Source organism: Stomoxys calcitrans, chromosome 4 (assembly GCF_963082655.1).
Source record: "Stomoxys calcitrans chromosome 4, idStoCalc2.1, whole genome shotgun sequence".
Lineage (NCBI taxonomy): Eukaryota > Metazoa > Arthropoda > Insecta > Diptera > Muscidae > Stomoxys > Stomoxys calcitrans.
Genome location: NC_081555.1, coordinates 50,023,964 through 50,039,458, shown reverse-complemented (window position 1 = coordinate 50,039,458; position 15,495 = coordinate 50,023,964). Strand labels below are relative to the sequence as shown.

The 15,495-nt window shown below is 38.8% G+C and overlaps 1 protein-coding gene across 3 annotated transcripts in view; it reads left to right on the top strand.

Annotated features, from left to right (window-relative positions):
- The window catches only part of LOC106093244 (platelet binding protein GspB), a 28,261-nt gene extending 16,754 nt beyond the window's left edge, over positions 1 to 11,507 (top strand). For 2 of the 3 annotated variants that reach the window (XM_013260271.2, XM_013260273.2), the window contains exons 2-5: positions 3,305 to 3,731; positions 3,801 to 5,618; positions 5,684 to 5,872; positions 9,894 to 11,507. In XM_013260271.2, the coding sequence (XP_013115725.2) occupies positions 3,504 to 3,731; positions 3,801 to 5,618; positions 5,684 to 5,872; positions 9,894 to 10,463 (2,805 nt within the window). In that variant the 5' untranslated portion in view covers positions 3,305 to 3,503 and the 3' untranslated portion in view covers positions 10,464 to 11,507. Of the gene's footprint in view, positions 1 to 1,156; positions 1,397 to 3,304; positions 3,732 to 3,800; positions 5,619 to 5,683; positions 5,873 to 9,893 lie in introns of those variants that run through there. The other variant, XM_013260272.2, reaches the window with a different exon arrangement.
- The last annotated feature ends 3,988 nt before the right edge of the window (positions 11,508 to 15,495 follow it).

The following is a 15,495-nucleotide window of genomic DNA, read 5'->3' as shown; positions in this document are numbered from 1 at the left end:
GAATTAACTTGGTCGCTTTTGACATTACTTATTGAATGGAAATGATTGCAGGGGATGTTGACACCGGGTGCTGCCTGAAGGTATTAAGTTTGTGTTTCACAGCGAAAATGTTTTTCACGATTACTTTATTTGGGTAATAACTTGGGGAGCAAAACAAAAATATACTGATTTTATTTAGAAGGATATGTCTTCATCATTAATTGTAACGCTTTAGAAATTTAATTGTGGTCATAATCAAACATAGTACCCACATAAAGATGAAAACAATTTTTCCCCTATAGGCAAGTACGTATCAATATCATACGTGTTTCATAGTGAAAAACCAATAATTTTTCACGATTCCTTTTTTTGTGAAATAAACACTTTTAAGCAAAAATCCCGATTTACTTAAAATAATTGTTAAGACCAGTGTTTATGTTGGTTTTCACTGTGAAAATAACTTATGATCTTAATATTGAACGTTACCCCGACAACAAAAACAACTTTTCGAATCTGGTGGCAATCTACTTACATTCCCGTGTGTGTGGCGGCATAACATTTTATGCATTTTGTTTTCCCCATTCTCTCTCATTCTTTATATTTTGTGTGTACTCTATTTTCGTTGTTTACCATGAGTATGTGTGACAAAGAGAGAGAGACAGAGAGCATTAAATCGCGCTGTGTATAGATTTCTTTTATTGGGGGTTGTATGTTGCAAAGAGGGTAAGAAAGATAAGAGCTGGCGTTAGAGGGCAATACGTGATGACGAGTGACAAAATTTTAAGACACAACATATTTGAATTGCTCACGATATTTCGTTTTTCCTTTATTGCAACTTTCGGTTGCAAAGAAACAAAGCAAAATACGAAAAAATGTTCGAACGAATGCCCGAATCAAAACAGAATAACCCGAAAATGTTGCAACCCTCAATGTGAATCCAATTGGAATACAATAAAAATGTTGTGTCTTTAACGCGAGTTATTTTACGGTACGGGGAAGACAAAGCAGAAACTCTCTCTTGATTATCTTACCCTCTTTGGTATGTTGTCTTTATCGCGCCGACAACAACCATAGAGGGGCAGGCTTGAAAAACTCAAAAAAAAAAAAACAAATCAAAAGGGAATGAAGAAACAGCGACAACTGGACGTAGTACATGAAACTTAAAGCGAAACAACCATCAGTTTTTCTTTGTGCCTCTCGAGTTGAGACGTGACAGACGGAAGATTTTTTTTCGATATTTTCTTGGTTTTGTGAAATTAAAAAATCAGTGAAAAAAGAATAAAAAAATATATTTTTCTTGTTATTAATCAAATCAATGAATAAAGAAAAACGAATATTTGTGTAATATCGAGTAAATAATAAATATATATATATATATATATACTTAAAATACATTAACTACTCAGCAAAGTGAAAGGTATGTTTTAAACGTTTTAATAAATGGGGCAACATTCATAACCACAAAATAAAACTAAGAATTAGTGATTGTTAACAACATTTCTCAGTTCAGTGTCTTAAATGTCTGCAAAAATTTGATGTATATAACTGAGTTTTTTTTTTGCATAAATCAATTATTATATACTATATTAATAATGTGTATATATGCAGTTTTCTTTTACATATGCTCTTCTTGTCTTGCACCACAGACTTTCCCTATAAGCACTTCAAGAAAGATTACAACAAAAAATGATGCAGTTGTACGCGAGCATAATACAGAAAATACATGACATATTTCTTATTTTAATGTTCTCTTTGTTGTTGTGTGCGTTTATTTTTTTATTTCAAAAAGGCGACACGGTCGGTCAGTCATGTTTTGTGCCAGAAAATCAAAGTGAAAAAAGAACAAAAGCATAGCAAAAAGTGTACACAAAACGTAAACTTTACAACGGCGCGTACAAAAAACCTCCCAAAGCCAGCTATGGGGAAAAAGATGTACGTAGGAAAAAAAATACATCCAGTGTGTGTCATTTAGTATGTACACTCCACGTAAATTAACATTTTGATACGTATGTATATATACTCGCTCAATTTTTGTTGTAGTTGGTATTTTCATCATAACAATGTGCGCGCCTCCTCTCTTCACACAATAATACAAATACTACATCGTGCTGGCATATTCCATACATACAATGTACATATGCAATCACAGAAGCATATGAATGCGCGGTTTTGTCTTCACACGCAACAACTGATGATATTGGCTATGTAGTGGTAACAGCAAGATCCCGGCAGAATAAGAAATGTCAAATGGAAAAAAATCGCTATACCTAAAAAAAAAAAAGAGTTGCCAGATGCCGATCAAGGTACTCGACTCGTTGCTGCGAATTGTTTTAGTTTCACTAATTGGTTGGAAGTGTACACAAAGAATTATTATTAAATGGTTGGATTTGTATCCCTTGATTTATGCATGTATATACATACATATTACGACTAAAATGCTAAGAAAATGTATTCTGATACATTGACTTGTTTTCTGGTGCCCCCAAATTTCTTGTTTGATGAATATATGTTTGTATTTTTTTGTCGAGACTACAAATTCATATATCTTGAAGATCTGATATAGATTATTTGGAAAACAAATGGTTTTGACTTTTTCAATCACTCTATGGTTTTTGCTGAGTGTGAATTCAATTTTCTTCAATTTTATTTTAGTTATAGTTTGACATTCCTTCTGTTTCCGTTGCCTTTGTAATCCGAGTGTCCATCCAGTGCAATACCTTAAGATTGGTTCTCTTTTTTCGTTGTATAGAGAATTGGTTGCCTCTGTTTTGCTTTTCTTGTTTTTTTCCACTTGCTATCGTTTGACATTCGTACATCTATTGTTGTGTGTATTTTATCATCGTGTTTATTTTGAGTTCGTAATTCGTGTTTCTGTCGCACTCGGTTTATTTTTGTAATTCGTTTGTTTTGCGTATGTACTGTTGAAGCGGATTTCCTTGTTTTCCGTGTGTTTCTTTTTTGCTGCAAGTATGCAGTTTCTGTTGTTGCGTGTAATGAACTGCAATTTAAAAGATATTGCGCAGGAGAAAGGAAAACTAGTTTGTGTGTGTGTGTTTGAGAGAGAGAGGGAGAGAGAATTGTTGTAATGCTAAGGAAAGATATGAGATAAGGTGTAAATATGTGGAGCATTTAGTCACAAGAGAGTTTTGCTATTTGGGTTTTGTTGTATTGTATATTCATTTCGTTTTGTTGAATATGTAAATACAACTCTTTATTATGAACTTTCCCCTAACCTGTACAAAATATATTTTTCTATTAGCTTCAATCGATGATTACAGTAATAGAGATAGCGTTGTCAAAGTTTGTTTTGTTTTTATCATTTCAGTCTAACCAGAAAGATGTGCACTGCTGATCCATGAAACCAACCTGTTTTACATCTTTGTAAAAGAATTGCGGAGGAGCACTCTAAGGAATCAGTATTGTGTACAACGATAGAGAATACCAAGGCCTTTAGTGCCCTATTTAAATTATCGACAGAAATCTGAATAATTCAAACGCTTTTGAGACAAAAATAAGATATCAAAATGTTTAATTTCCATAAACCACGAACCTATCGTTCGGCGGAAGGATGCTGCATATGTCGTGCCAAATCGAGTAGTTCACGTTTTACTGATTCTAGAAAATATGAACGCGATACAATGCAATGTTTTGATCTCAAATATCCCAGGCAAGGCGAAATTTGCAACGCCTGTGTGTTGCTGGTAAAACGTTATAAGCGTTTACCAGTGGGCAGCAAACGGAACTGGAGCCATGTAAGTACTTCGCAAACCATTTGCATTAGTTTGTCATATGTGTAATTCTAATGGTCCATAATTCTGTAGGTCGTTGATGCTCGCGCTGGTCCGGGCAGTAGTAAAATCCAAACAAAATACAAAGGCGAACGCACAAGTTCTCGCTCGCATTCAACGTCCAACAGTGCAACGACCTGCCCGCCATCGTCTTCGTCTTGTATAAGTAATACGAGCGCATGCAGCAGTCCCAACATTATTGCCAATGGTCACCCCATGTCGTTTTTACCAGAAAAATTCTCCAAAATATTTAAAAAGTCGAAAAAAATTAAGGAATCTTCTTCCACATCATCGCTATCCTCTAATTCGTCAACATCTTCGTCATCGGCCAAACGTAAATCATCAAACAACGGTTGGTCGCACACTGGAAATGGTGTAAATTTAAATTCTCTGCCTACAACACCAGATTCGCTAGATAGTGACTATGAAGATTCTCGTATAAATGGTTCGTCGAGTTTGGGAACAGTGGTGCATTTTCAAACACAAACACGAGCTTCTGCTTTTAGGGCTCAAGCAGCTGCAGAGGCTCGCAAAAGAGTGTTGAAATTGGGCAGCAAGAGGCGAAAATTATTGAAACCCCGAAAAAATCGACGCTTAACTTCGCATGAGGAGTCAGTGCAATTCTACGATGATGAGGAGTGGAGGGAAAAAAAGTCATGTTGTGGTTTGTTTTACGAATGTCCTACATTAAGCGGTGCCATATTATTGGATGTGGCGAATTATAAACCATGCGATAAACACATTTCCCTAAAATGCCCAAGAGCGGCGGAAGAGTCAACTGGCAATGATGCCAAGGAAAATATGTCAGCGAATGCAGCCACGCCGAAGCCCCTGCTCCACAGTATACCAGTCGTGGTGCAACTACAACCTTCTGCGCAAACATCATCAATGATGCACAGTGCATCCTCACCCTGCGTATCTGCAGTTACCAATGTCCCCATGTCAACGCCGCCACCTACGGCCTTAACTATTACCAAATCAACACCAGTGCTTAAGAAACACCATTTATTCTTTAAAAGACAATCGGAAAGTTTTCCTCAAGGTGACATGGTCACAACATCAACATCAACAGCAACATCAAATTATTATTCTTCTAATAATAGTGTTAGTAATACTAAGACTGAGTCTGATTACAATAACCATCATCATTCGGCTGCAGAGCAGCAACAGCAGCAGCATCATACTCTTGCACAACAGTATCCAAATCTTCAAAGTACAACAAACATTTTTCAACGACGCAATGAACATGCCAACACATCAACAGCCTCATCAAATGGCAGCTCCATAACGTCCTCGGTGGCAACTGCCCTGAGCATTTCGGTGTCCACAGTGGCGGCATCCATGCCCACATCAGCATCACCATCGCCATTATTTACATCCATGCCACAAATGCCTAAACATTCCCTAGCCAAGGTTACTACCATATCGCCTCCCCATACCGCCGCAACAATGCCGCCACAAAACAAGTCGGGCTTTTTGCATAAAATTAAGGCAGATACTGGTAAAATTGTTAAACATTCGCTGGATAAATTCAACACAGCTGTTCGTTTAAAGACAAGTGACTTGAATGATATGAAACCAATAATAAAAACTATCGATAAATCTCTAATCGCTGCAAAACCACCAACAATGGCCAACATTCAGAGTTTGAATGTAACCCCTGCAACAACTGCAACTCCATATCACACTTTGTCGTCATACAACTCCGTGGCGCAACCAACACTAACCACAGCGTCCCTCTCGGCAGCATCACCAACATCATCAACATCGTCGACCAAATTCAGTGATAATTCGTCTGATTCAGGCTTTGATGAAAATATGCTCTTAGATCGCAAGTCCGCGAGTCCATTGGTAAGAAAGAAAGCTTTATAAAATATTTATTTATATATTAATCTTCTTGATGTATGGCTTATTAGCAGGAAGACTGCGAAAAGAAGTTGCTCAGTCGCCATGGCGTACAAACAATGTTTTTGGCTAGTGGTGTTCAAATTCAGGGACAACCACAAAATTTGGTTTTAACCGGCAATGAAGTGGCGGCCAAAATTTTACAAAATCGCAAATACAGTTCAATACCACCCATTTCACCAGTTCCAGTATCGTCAAATGTAAGTAAATATTTTGCACACAACTAATCTGTGTAGGTGTAAGACAATTTTCTGCGAAAATTTCAACTAATTTGAGCAGAGCAAAATTTTGTAAAAAACTCCAAAATTATTTTTTATAATTTTTTTTTTGTTATTTAATGCCCATTAACCATTTTAGATAAAGCGTTGATTTTATTGCACATTCGAACAGTTTTATTTACTAGGCAAAGTAATACAAAGTTTGCCACTTCTATGTCCCATCAGTAGAAAAGTGTTTTTGAATATAGCTTAGAATAGAAAATAAAACACATCGTGTGCTCTGTTTAGGCCGCCAGAAATGAAAACACAAACTACTTGTAGCCACATTTGCAAATGGAGTTTGCGATCCTCGTCAAGCTCTTAAAGCCGTGCAAGCTCGTTATGGTCTATACCGGTCGACCGATCGACGGGAGAACATGATGATCATTGGTTATTTAAACGCGCCAATAACTCGCCTTGTTGTATCGAGCATCATAGGCACTCAGTATTTAAGCTAGAGCCGGTGCCACACACTCGATACCGCTGATGTCGTTATTTATCTTCAAAGCAAGCAGCTCTGCTGAAAAAATTTAAAAAAGGAAAGAAAGCGATTATTGGGAACTAAGATTGCCGATACCCTACATACGTGCATTATGCCATAGTCTCCTTCACGGGAAATGAAATAATGGGTATTTTAAAAATGCAAACGATGCAATCAAGATGCCATTGCGGGCAGAATTATGCTTGCGGCATGTTCTTAGATATCACTCATCAATCTATATTCACGAACGCCACCAATCAGTCTTGATGCAAACTTCAAATTATTTATCTTTATATAATTGATCTTTGATTAATAGATTTGGTTGCCATCCATAACACAAAGTCAAATTTACTAACTACCTTCCTTTACTTGTCAGAGGCCTCATGAAATCCAAGATTTTCTTTCTCAATCAAGCCCTTCGTCAAATGGTAGATTTGGTTGTTGTCTATAACACTTTTTTTGTTGTGAATAACTGGTGGTGCCACTCTTTCTGTTGCTTGGTCCTACTTTTTATTGTTTGCCTTACCATAGATAACTTTTGCAAAGAAGAAGAAAATTAGTTGGTTCGGTGCGCTATGCTACACCCTGAAAAGTTTTTTAAATTAACAAGATATTTAGGGCTTTGAGCCCATTTCATATCTACTTTCAAAATCATATCACAAAACTACCATATTGAATACAACATTTTCACAGATTCACAATACAAATTGGAGGGTGAAAATCGCACTCTACTACCAAAGACCTTTCATTGCAGTCCTAGTTTGTTCCAAAAGGCCTACATGTCCATTTGATAGTTTTATTATTGTTTACATTTGTCCCGGTCGCCCTTTGTTTCTTACGTTTTGCGATTCGTACTCTATTCCCATAGAACTTTCATTTGAGTACAGTATAGTTTGGGGTCGGACCTACAGACGTTTGGTTCCAAATAATAAAACCGCTGTTGTATGTTACTATACTGTCAAAGAACTTTTATTTCAGTCATACTAGGTTTCTAATATAAATATCAGATTCGTATTCTACTGTCAGAGACCTTTGATCTTAGTCCCACATTGTCGCAATCGGTATACGTGTTTAATTTGGGGGTTTTTAGGTGGCTGGCGGTCTCCAGACTCTTTGTCCCAAACATTTTTAACAGAAAAAGAACTTTCATTTGATGACCATTTTGTGTCTTTGGATGTACATGTGCGTTTTGGGGGTTTTTGGGGAACAAAATGTTTATATCAGATTTGTACTCTACTTTCAAATACCTTACCTATATTGCTACATCAGTGAATACGACTTGTTGGGTTCTTTTGAGTGTGGGGAGGCCTCCGAGACACCTTGCACTCACTTTTTATATCAGATTTGTTCACTACTTCTCTTTTCAAATACGTTTGATTTGATGCCCACATATTCGCAATTGGTATACATGTCCATTTGGGTGGTTTTTGGGGTGCGGCGTCCGTCCCCCCGTGTTATTTGGGTGGTTTTTGGGGTGTGGCGTCCGCCCCCCCGTGTTATTTGACCCCAAAATTTTATATAAATTTTGTGTTTTTGGGTTACCATTAGGAGGCATACCGTAGCTGGGAGGCTGGCAGGTTGGCTATGACGCTAAACGCCTGGGTTCGAATCCTGACGAGAACATAAGAAATATCAGTGGTGGTTATCCCCTCCCAATGCTTGTCGTTGTAGCCACATGTCTATATGTGGAGGTATCGATCCCCATCAAGCTCCTATAGGTGAGCAGCCTCGTTCCGGTCCAAAGGACTGACCGCTACGGGAACATGATGACCATTAGTTATTTAAAGGCGCCCATAACTCGCATTGTCATATCGAGCATCATAGGCACTCCGTATTTATGCAAGAGCCGGCGCCGCCCGGCCTCTCACTGCGACTCTCCGTTCTATATCGCTGATTGTCAGCGCTTGCAATTGCAGCTACTTCGTATACGAAGCATTCCACTATCCTCACTATCCGGCCTGTATCTCGCAGGTGAGCTTCTCTTGACAACGATGAATACCCAATCCCATGGCAGCCGGTTGTACGTACCGGATTGAGACGATGGAGTTCTTCATCAGTGCACTGAGGCGGCAGCCCTTGCTACAATAACAACAACAACGATGAATACCACACAGAACCGAGCTCAAAGTTCTTGCCTGTGGGGTGCTCATAGTTATCCCATGCCTAATGCTAGTGGTGGGGTACTATGCCTTGTTAAAACTTCTCCCCAAAGAGGTGTCGCACGGGTATAAAAAGGAGGTGCCTTATCATTGAGCATATCACTCATTGATATGTTAGAAGTTTGCTCTGTTCCGTAATGGAATATTCTTGGACAAATTTGCATAAGGGGGCATAACAAATTTAGCTTTTATCGGTGCATCCATCTCTGACGGAGATGGGATGGGATCTGACAGAGATGGTATATTCCTTCGCATACCCTATTTCTACCGGGGGCCAAACTCTATCATCTGTGAAAATTTCATGAAAATCGGTTCAACCGTGTTTGAGAGTCTATACGAAACAGACAAACAAACAAAGGGCAACACTTTCAATGTGTTTAGGTGTTCCCAAACATCCCATTATAGAACAAATTGGAGGGAAACTTACTTCTCACATTGTCAATTGGGTGCCGCCCGATTTAAATTTAAGCTCAATGATAAGGGGACCAACTTTGTTGAGAAGTTGTACATGCCTGAAATACTTACAAATGTTGCCAGCATTTGGTGAGGGATAACCAACGCTGAAACGTTAGGCGGGCATGCCAACCTATGCACCATTTGCATAATGGAATAATAAGGTACTGACACCTCCAAAAAATTAATGAAAAATTGAGCTTTTAGTCAAAACTCGAAAATTCCTATTGGAAGCAACTAATAAATCGGTTAGGAATGCACATCTCGAATGTAAAATGAGTATCACGAATGCAAAAATTAAATCATGAGGGGATTGTTATGCTAATAAACGTAACATTTGTAGTTTGGAATTAAATTTCTAATTTAAATTCTACATGGCTTAGGTTAGTTATAGACCTAGGTAGTAGCGCAGTCACTTCTATTGCTTATTCATGGAATATTATTCTAAAAGTCAAACCTTATTACCGTTGTCGAAGGCGAAAATCGACAGGCGAATAAAACATTCCATTTCCTATTCTGTAACTTATTCGCCTTCGACAGTTTGATTGTAGAAAAATATTGCGGTAAATAAAAAAAGGTTGCATGCTCTTTTGACAATCTACTGCGATGTAGTTTAGAATGCAATTAACTTATTTATTGAACGTTTTCGTTAAATTTGACAATCGGATTCGACTTATGTGATGCCAAAAATGTAAACGAATTTTCGCCTTCGACAACCATAATACCATTTCGGTTGGCCATCGCCAACCGAAATAAGGGGGTATACGTTATTTACTTAAGTAAAATGTTTTTAATGTACATATACTATGTAAAATTTTTATTGGCCTAGACACTTGGCATTTGTATTTAATTTTCTCTTTTACTTTTGCAGGCACGCATATTAGCCACAAACCATCCCACAACAACGGCCGTTAAAATTGCCCAAATATCAACTGGAAATGGGGGCGGCATAGGTGCCTTACCCCTAACATCTACATCCCTGTCGCATTCTTCATCTGTGATGAGTTCAGCGGCAGCTCAAGCAAAAATGCGTGCAATCTATAACAATAGCAATACCATACAACATGAAAATGGAATAACCACCATTGTGCCAGCGTCATCGCTGGCAGCCTCAACACAATTGGCTGCTATGCAAAATATAAATATAGCTCCCAGTACGGTGACCATAACACCAGCACCGACAACCACACAATTTAATGGTCAAAATATAATATCGAGAAAACTCACAGCGGCCAGTATAATTAATTTACAAAGCAATAATCCAAGCAATACAACTCAACATCTCAGCAACAGTGGCAATAATTTGAGTTCATCAACAGCGACAAATCAAAAAATTATACTACTAAAAACTTCACCTACCAACAGCCATGCAATTTCGACATCGTCCACGGCAGGCGGGTCCAAATTTAGTACAACAGCAAGCGGCGGAGGTGCTCGTTGAGTTGTTGTTATATCTTAATATTAGCATAGGAGATACAGAGTATGATAATAAGTGTGTAGATTTGTTTCGTAGTACATATATCCATGAGAATTGCCAATAATTTGGCAATTATGGTGCGAATGACGAAATTTTAAATGCCTAGAGTTGTTTCCTTTGGAAATCCCATCACCCGATGTTATGTAGAGATTAAGATGGGAGACCCTCATTATTAAGAATTGGCTTTATAATGCCACCTACCCAAGAACCCCACCTCTACCTACTTTATTCCTAGAGACCTTAATTAATTTATTCCATTTTCTTTTACGTTTCCATGCCTCTTGCGAGGTTGTTCCCTTATTTGTTTTATCAATTTTCATGAAAAAAACAATCATTATTCTGTCTTGAGTTTGTGCATACTTACTTTCTCACTCCCAAATACTCAGTAAAAATATATTTTTTAAAATGATTGATTTCCCAAATAAAAATGTTTTGTTTCTTTTTTCTCTCGGTCGAATCCAGTTTCAAAAACAACGTTGTTTATTTACACATAAAGAAATATATATTTTTTTTAAATTAGACGATATGATGATATACTGATAATCAATAATTGGTGGCCTCTCCTAAGACATATATATGTTTAGTATGTATACATATATGTAAAGTAAAAGAATTTTTTAAATACCAAAAAATCGGAAATTTACTTTAAAAATCTCGTTTGCCTTTCTAAAAGAAGCTTATCCATATGTATGTACACATGCATATGTTTTTTTTTTCGTTTAAGGATTTTTATACTTTACCTCCTCTCCTCTTTAGTTACAATATTAAGCAAAAAAAAAAACAAAAACAAAAACAAAAAATCATTTCCTTAATATCTTTGTTTGTACATATATATGCATATATAGTATAGAGGAAACACAGTTTTAGATTTATATCAGACAGAGAAGTTTCACCACATATAATTTGGTTCTTGTAAATATTATACATTTATGCTCTAATCTTATGTCGTTTTTTATTTTTTGTTTTCATATGTATTTTAGAATTTTTTCGATATAAGTTTTTTAAGAAAACCTCTCCAATAAATCCAAAATAAAGTTTTACATTTTCTTCTAAGAATTTGAACAAAAGAAACGCTGGATATTTTATTGAGACCCCTACAGTTTGTTGTTGTGTAAGCATCGTATACAAGGTGGAGATGGCGCACAGTGGGATAGAAGTACCAGGGTCGCCTTTTATATTTCGGGGTTAGAGAACACAAAAACCAATACTTACTTAACTTTTACTTTAATTGGCTATGACAGAAAATTTGTTCCACTAGCCGAACGTAGAATAGCGTTCCAAGCGCCTCGGTCTTCTGCGCTCATTCTAAAATCTGTGACACCAAGATTCGAGGTGTCTCCCACAAGTTGATCTTTCCATCGGGCTTTTGATCTTCCCGGTTTGCGTGTGCCACTGTGTTTATCTTCAAATACTGCCAGACCCATTTTCACTGACTCTCTTTCGATTCTTTCAAAGGCTGCAGTTACCACTTCCGGTGACCGACCTATGATATCGATGTGGTAGGCATAGGCGAGTAGCATGTGTTCTCCTGTGATTAGTGTGCCATATCTGTTCACATCTGCATCTCGTATAATCTTCTCCAGCAGGATATTAAAGAGATCACACGATATGCTGTCTCCTTGTCTGAAACCTCGTTTGGTATTAAATGGTTCGGAGAGATTCTTTCCTATTCTTACTGAGGAACGCGTATCAGCAAGTGTTATCCTGCAGAGTCTTATTAATTTTTGCTGGGATACCAAACTCAAAAATGGCTTGAAATACCTTTGAACGTAAAGGAGTATCGAAGGCGGCTTTGAAGTCAACAAAGAGATGGTAGGTGTTGATTTGTCCTTCTCGGGTCTTTTCCAGGATTTGACGCAGTGTGAATATCTGGTCTTGGGTGGATTTACCAGGTCTAAAGCCACATTGATAGGACCCAATTATCTCATTGGCTTTAGGTTTTAATTTTTCACACAATACGCTTGAGAGTATCTTGTATGCGATGGGGAGGAGACTTATTCCTCTGTAGTTGGCACATTCCGTCTTGTCTCCTTTCTTATGTACGGGGCATAGTATTCTGAGGTTCCAATCATCGGGTATGCGTTCTTCTAGCCAGATTGCGCAGATAAGCTGATGCATATGCCTTATCAGCGTGTCGCCTCCGGTCTTAAATAGTTTAGCGGGTAACCCGTCGGCTCCTGCTGTCTTGTTGTTCTTTAGTCGGGTCACTGCTACATGGACCTCATTCTGACTAGGAGGTTAACATTTTATACCATCATCAGGGATTGGTTCTGCGGTATCCTCTTCGCCGCCAACGTCGGACACGAGCAGTTGGGTAAAATGTTCTTTCCATATCCTCAGCATGTTGTCTGTGTCAGTTATCAGATTTCCTTCTTTGTCTCTTTCTGCGGAATAGACGTTTCTCCTCTCACCTTTTCTTCCGAAAAAGGAGAGAGGAGAAACGGCGCGTTGCTCTATATGCCGCATTCTTGGCTTCAGTAGCATCTCGACACTCTTGGTCGTACCATGGGTATCTAGGAGGAGGCTTCCGGTACCCAAGTACGCATTTCGCGGCATTTTCCATGGATTGGGCAAAAGTTTGCCACTGCGCCATTATATCATCGGAACAAGGTGTGCTTTCATGAAGCAGTTGGGTCAGTCGAGTGGAGTATGCCGCTGCCATTTGCTGTGTTTGCAGCTTTTCAATGTCCAGCTTCCGTGCAGTGTCAGATAGTCATGTTCCAACGGGTGCGAAGCTTTGCTGCAACAAGGTAATGATCCGAATCTATATTCGCTCCACGGATCGATCGTACATTTAACACGCTGGATGAATGCCTTCCACCTATCACAACGTGATCAATTTGGTTTCTCGTGTTTTGATTGGGTGACAGCCATGTGGTTTTGTGAATATTTTTATGTTGAAATCTGGTGCTACTAACTACCATGTTTTTTGCCGCGGCGAAATCTATCAGCCTCAACCTATTACTGGACGTTATCTCGTGGAGGCTAAACTTTCTGACTGTTGGACCAAAAATGTCTTTCTTCTCTATCCTGGCATTAAAATCTCCCAGAACGATTTTAATATCATGGGCGGGGCAGCGGTTCAATTCTCTCTCTAGGCGCTCGTAGAAAATATCCTTGGTATGCTCGTCTTTGTCTTCCGTGGGGGCATGGGTACAAATAAGGCTTTTTTCATTTGAGTGGGTCGTCAACGTTGAGGGGTCCGTTTTTACTATTCCTTTGTTTCTCATAGTAGTTCTGTTTTCCGGTTGCGGGTTACCGGCCTAGCGCCCCAACCGCATGGGTTTTTGGGATGCACAGGTATCCCTCGTTGTGGCGAGCCGCTTGCTCCAAGATCCGACGCTCGCCGCCAGCCGCCCCTAACCTGGGAACAGACGCTGATGTTCATCTCGAGTATCATTGGTACTCCGTATTTAATTAAGAGCCAGTGCCACCTGACTTCTCACTGAGACTCTCCTCTCGAAAATCGCTTACTGTTCGCGGCCGCATTTGCAGCTACTCCGCATAATAACCGAACTTTCCACCATCCGCAACCTGTGGACGCGCCCGCTAGCTTTCAGCTAAGCTTCCCGTGATACCGATGGACACCACACACGCCGTAGCTCAAAGTTCCAGCCTGTGTGTTGCTCATAGTTATCCCGTATCGGCTGGGCATGGTTTCACTTGCCGCACCGATTTTTCGCCGATTAATTTTTATTTTTTGAAATTTTTACCGAGACTGTCTTGTATTTTACGAAGGCATTTGTGGTTCGATTTTCATTTTGGTGTATGGTTTGGATTGGTGAAAAAATTTACAATGTCTTTGCTGTAGTAAGTGTCAAAACATCCGATAATTCCATATAAAAGTTATATAGTTTGGAAATCAAAAAATTGTGATGGTCCGGAAAGGATTCTACAACAGCACCGACGTGAGCTATAATATAGGTGACGTCCTATATTATAGCTGCCATGATACGAGACATGAATTTCGCTGTGGATTCGGAGACTGAAACACCTTGTCTCCAGGTGTACTCCGATAGCGGTCGAACACGTAAAGCTAGCCGCTTGAAAATTTTCACAGATACTTCCTATAAATGTAGGTCGTTGGGTATTGCAAATGGGCCAAATTGATTTAGATTTGGATATGACCCCCATGTAGAGTCCCTTCGATTTGGCTTCTTAAGCCCGGCTGTTCAGCCACTTAGATTATGGCTAAGTCTTATTTCTGGAGCTAAAGCTCAGAGATGATCGAGTGGAACTCAGGTTCCTTTTCTTCACCACAGGGGACACACGTCACCATGTAAAACTCAGCGAGACAGTACATACTTATGGCAATGCCGCAAATCGGAGACAACAAATGATTTCAAATTCAGACTTACAATAGTTTTATTGATGATAAACATGGCGTGATGTGCGTGATGGGCTGTAGCGAAAGAGATCGAGGGCCGCTGCCATAGCGTTCAAGACACCTCGGTCCAAAGCATAAAGAAATAAAAAAGGAAAATGGATTTACCAGCTGTCCGATGATAATGCTGGTTTTATAGGAATTCAAGGTTGTATCTTAAAAATGGTCTAATTCGTTCATAATAATTGAAATTTAATGAAAAATTATTGATACAACTAAATAACAATCCGATGGGTGTTTTACATTTAGTGTTTTGTTACGACTTCTAAGAATCATGCCAAGTTTGGTGCAAACGTTATATATCCTGATCAGTGTTTCCGTTTTTGGTAGGTTTTTATTCTCTTGGTAGGTTGGTAGGCTGACCCCAATTTTAGGTAGGTTTTTCCAACATATAAATACAAAGTTAATCGCTGAAAAAATCGCCGGGGATAACTTAAAATTATTTCACTTCTTGCCGTTTCTGTGTATTCCGTTAAGAGTGCAGAATAAAACCATGGATGATGGAGGAGCCGAATTCAAGAAAAAGGGCGAAAGTTCTGATGTTGGTTGTAACTTGTACAAGTTTCAAGGAATCTCTTCCAAATTTCATAAATTCTGGGAAAGAAATGCGGC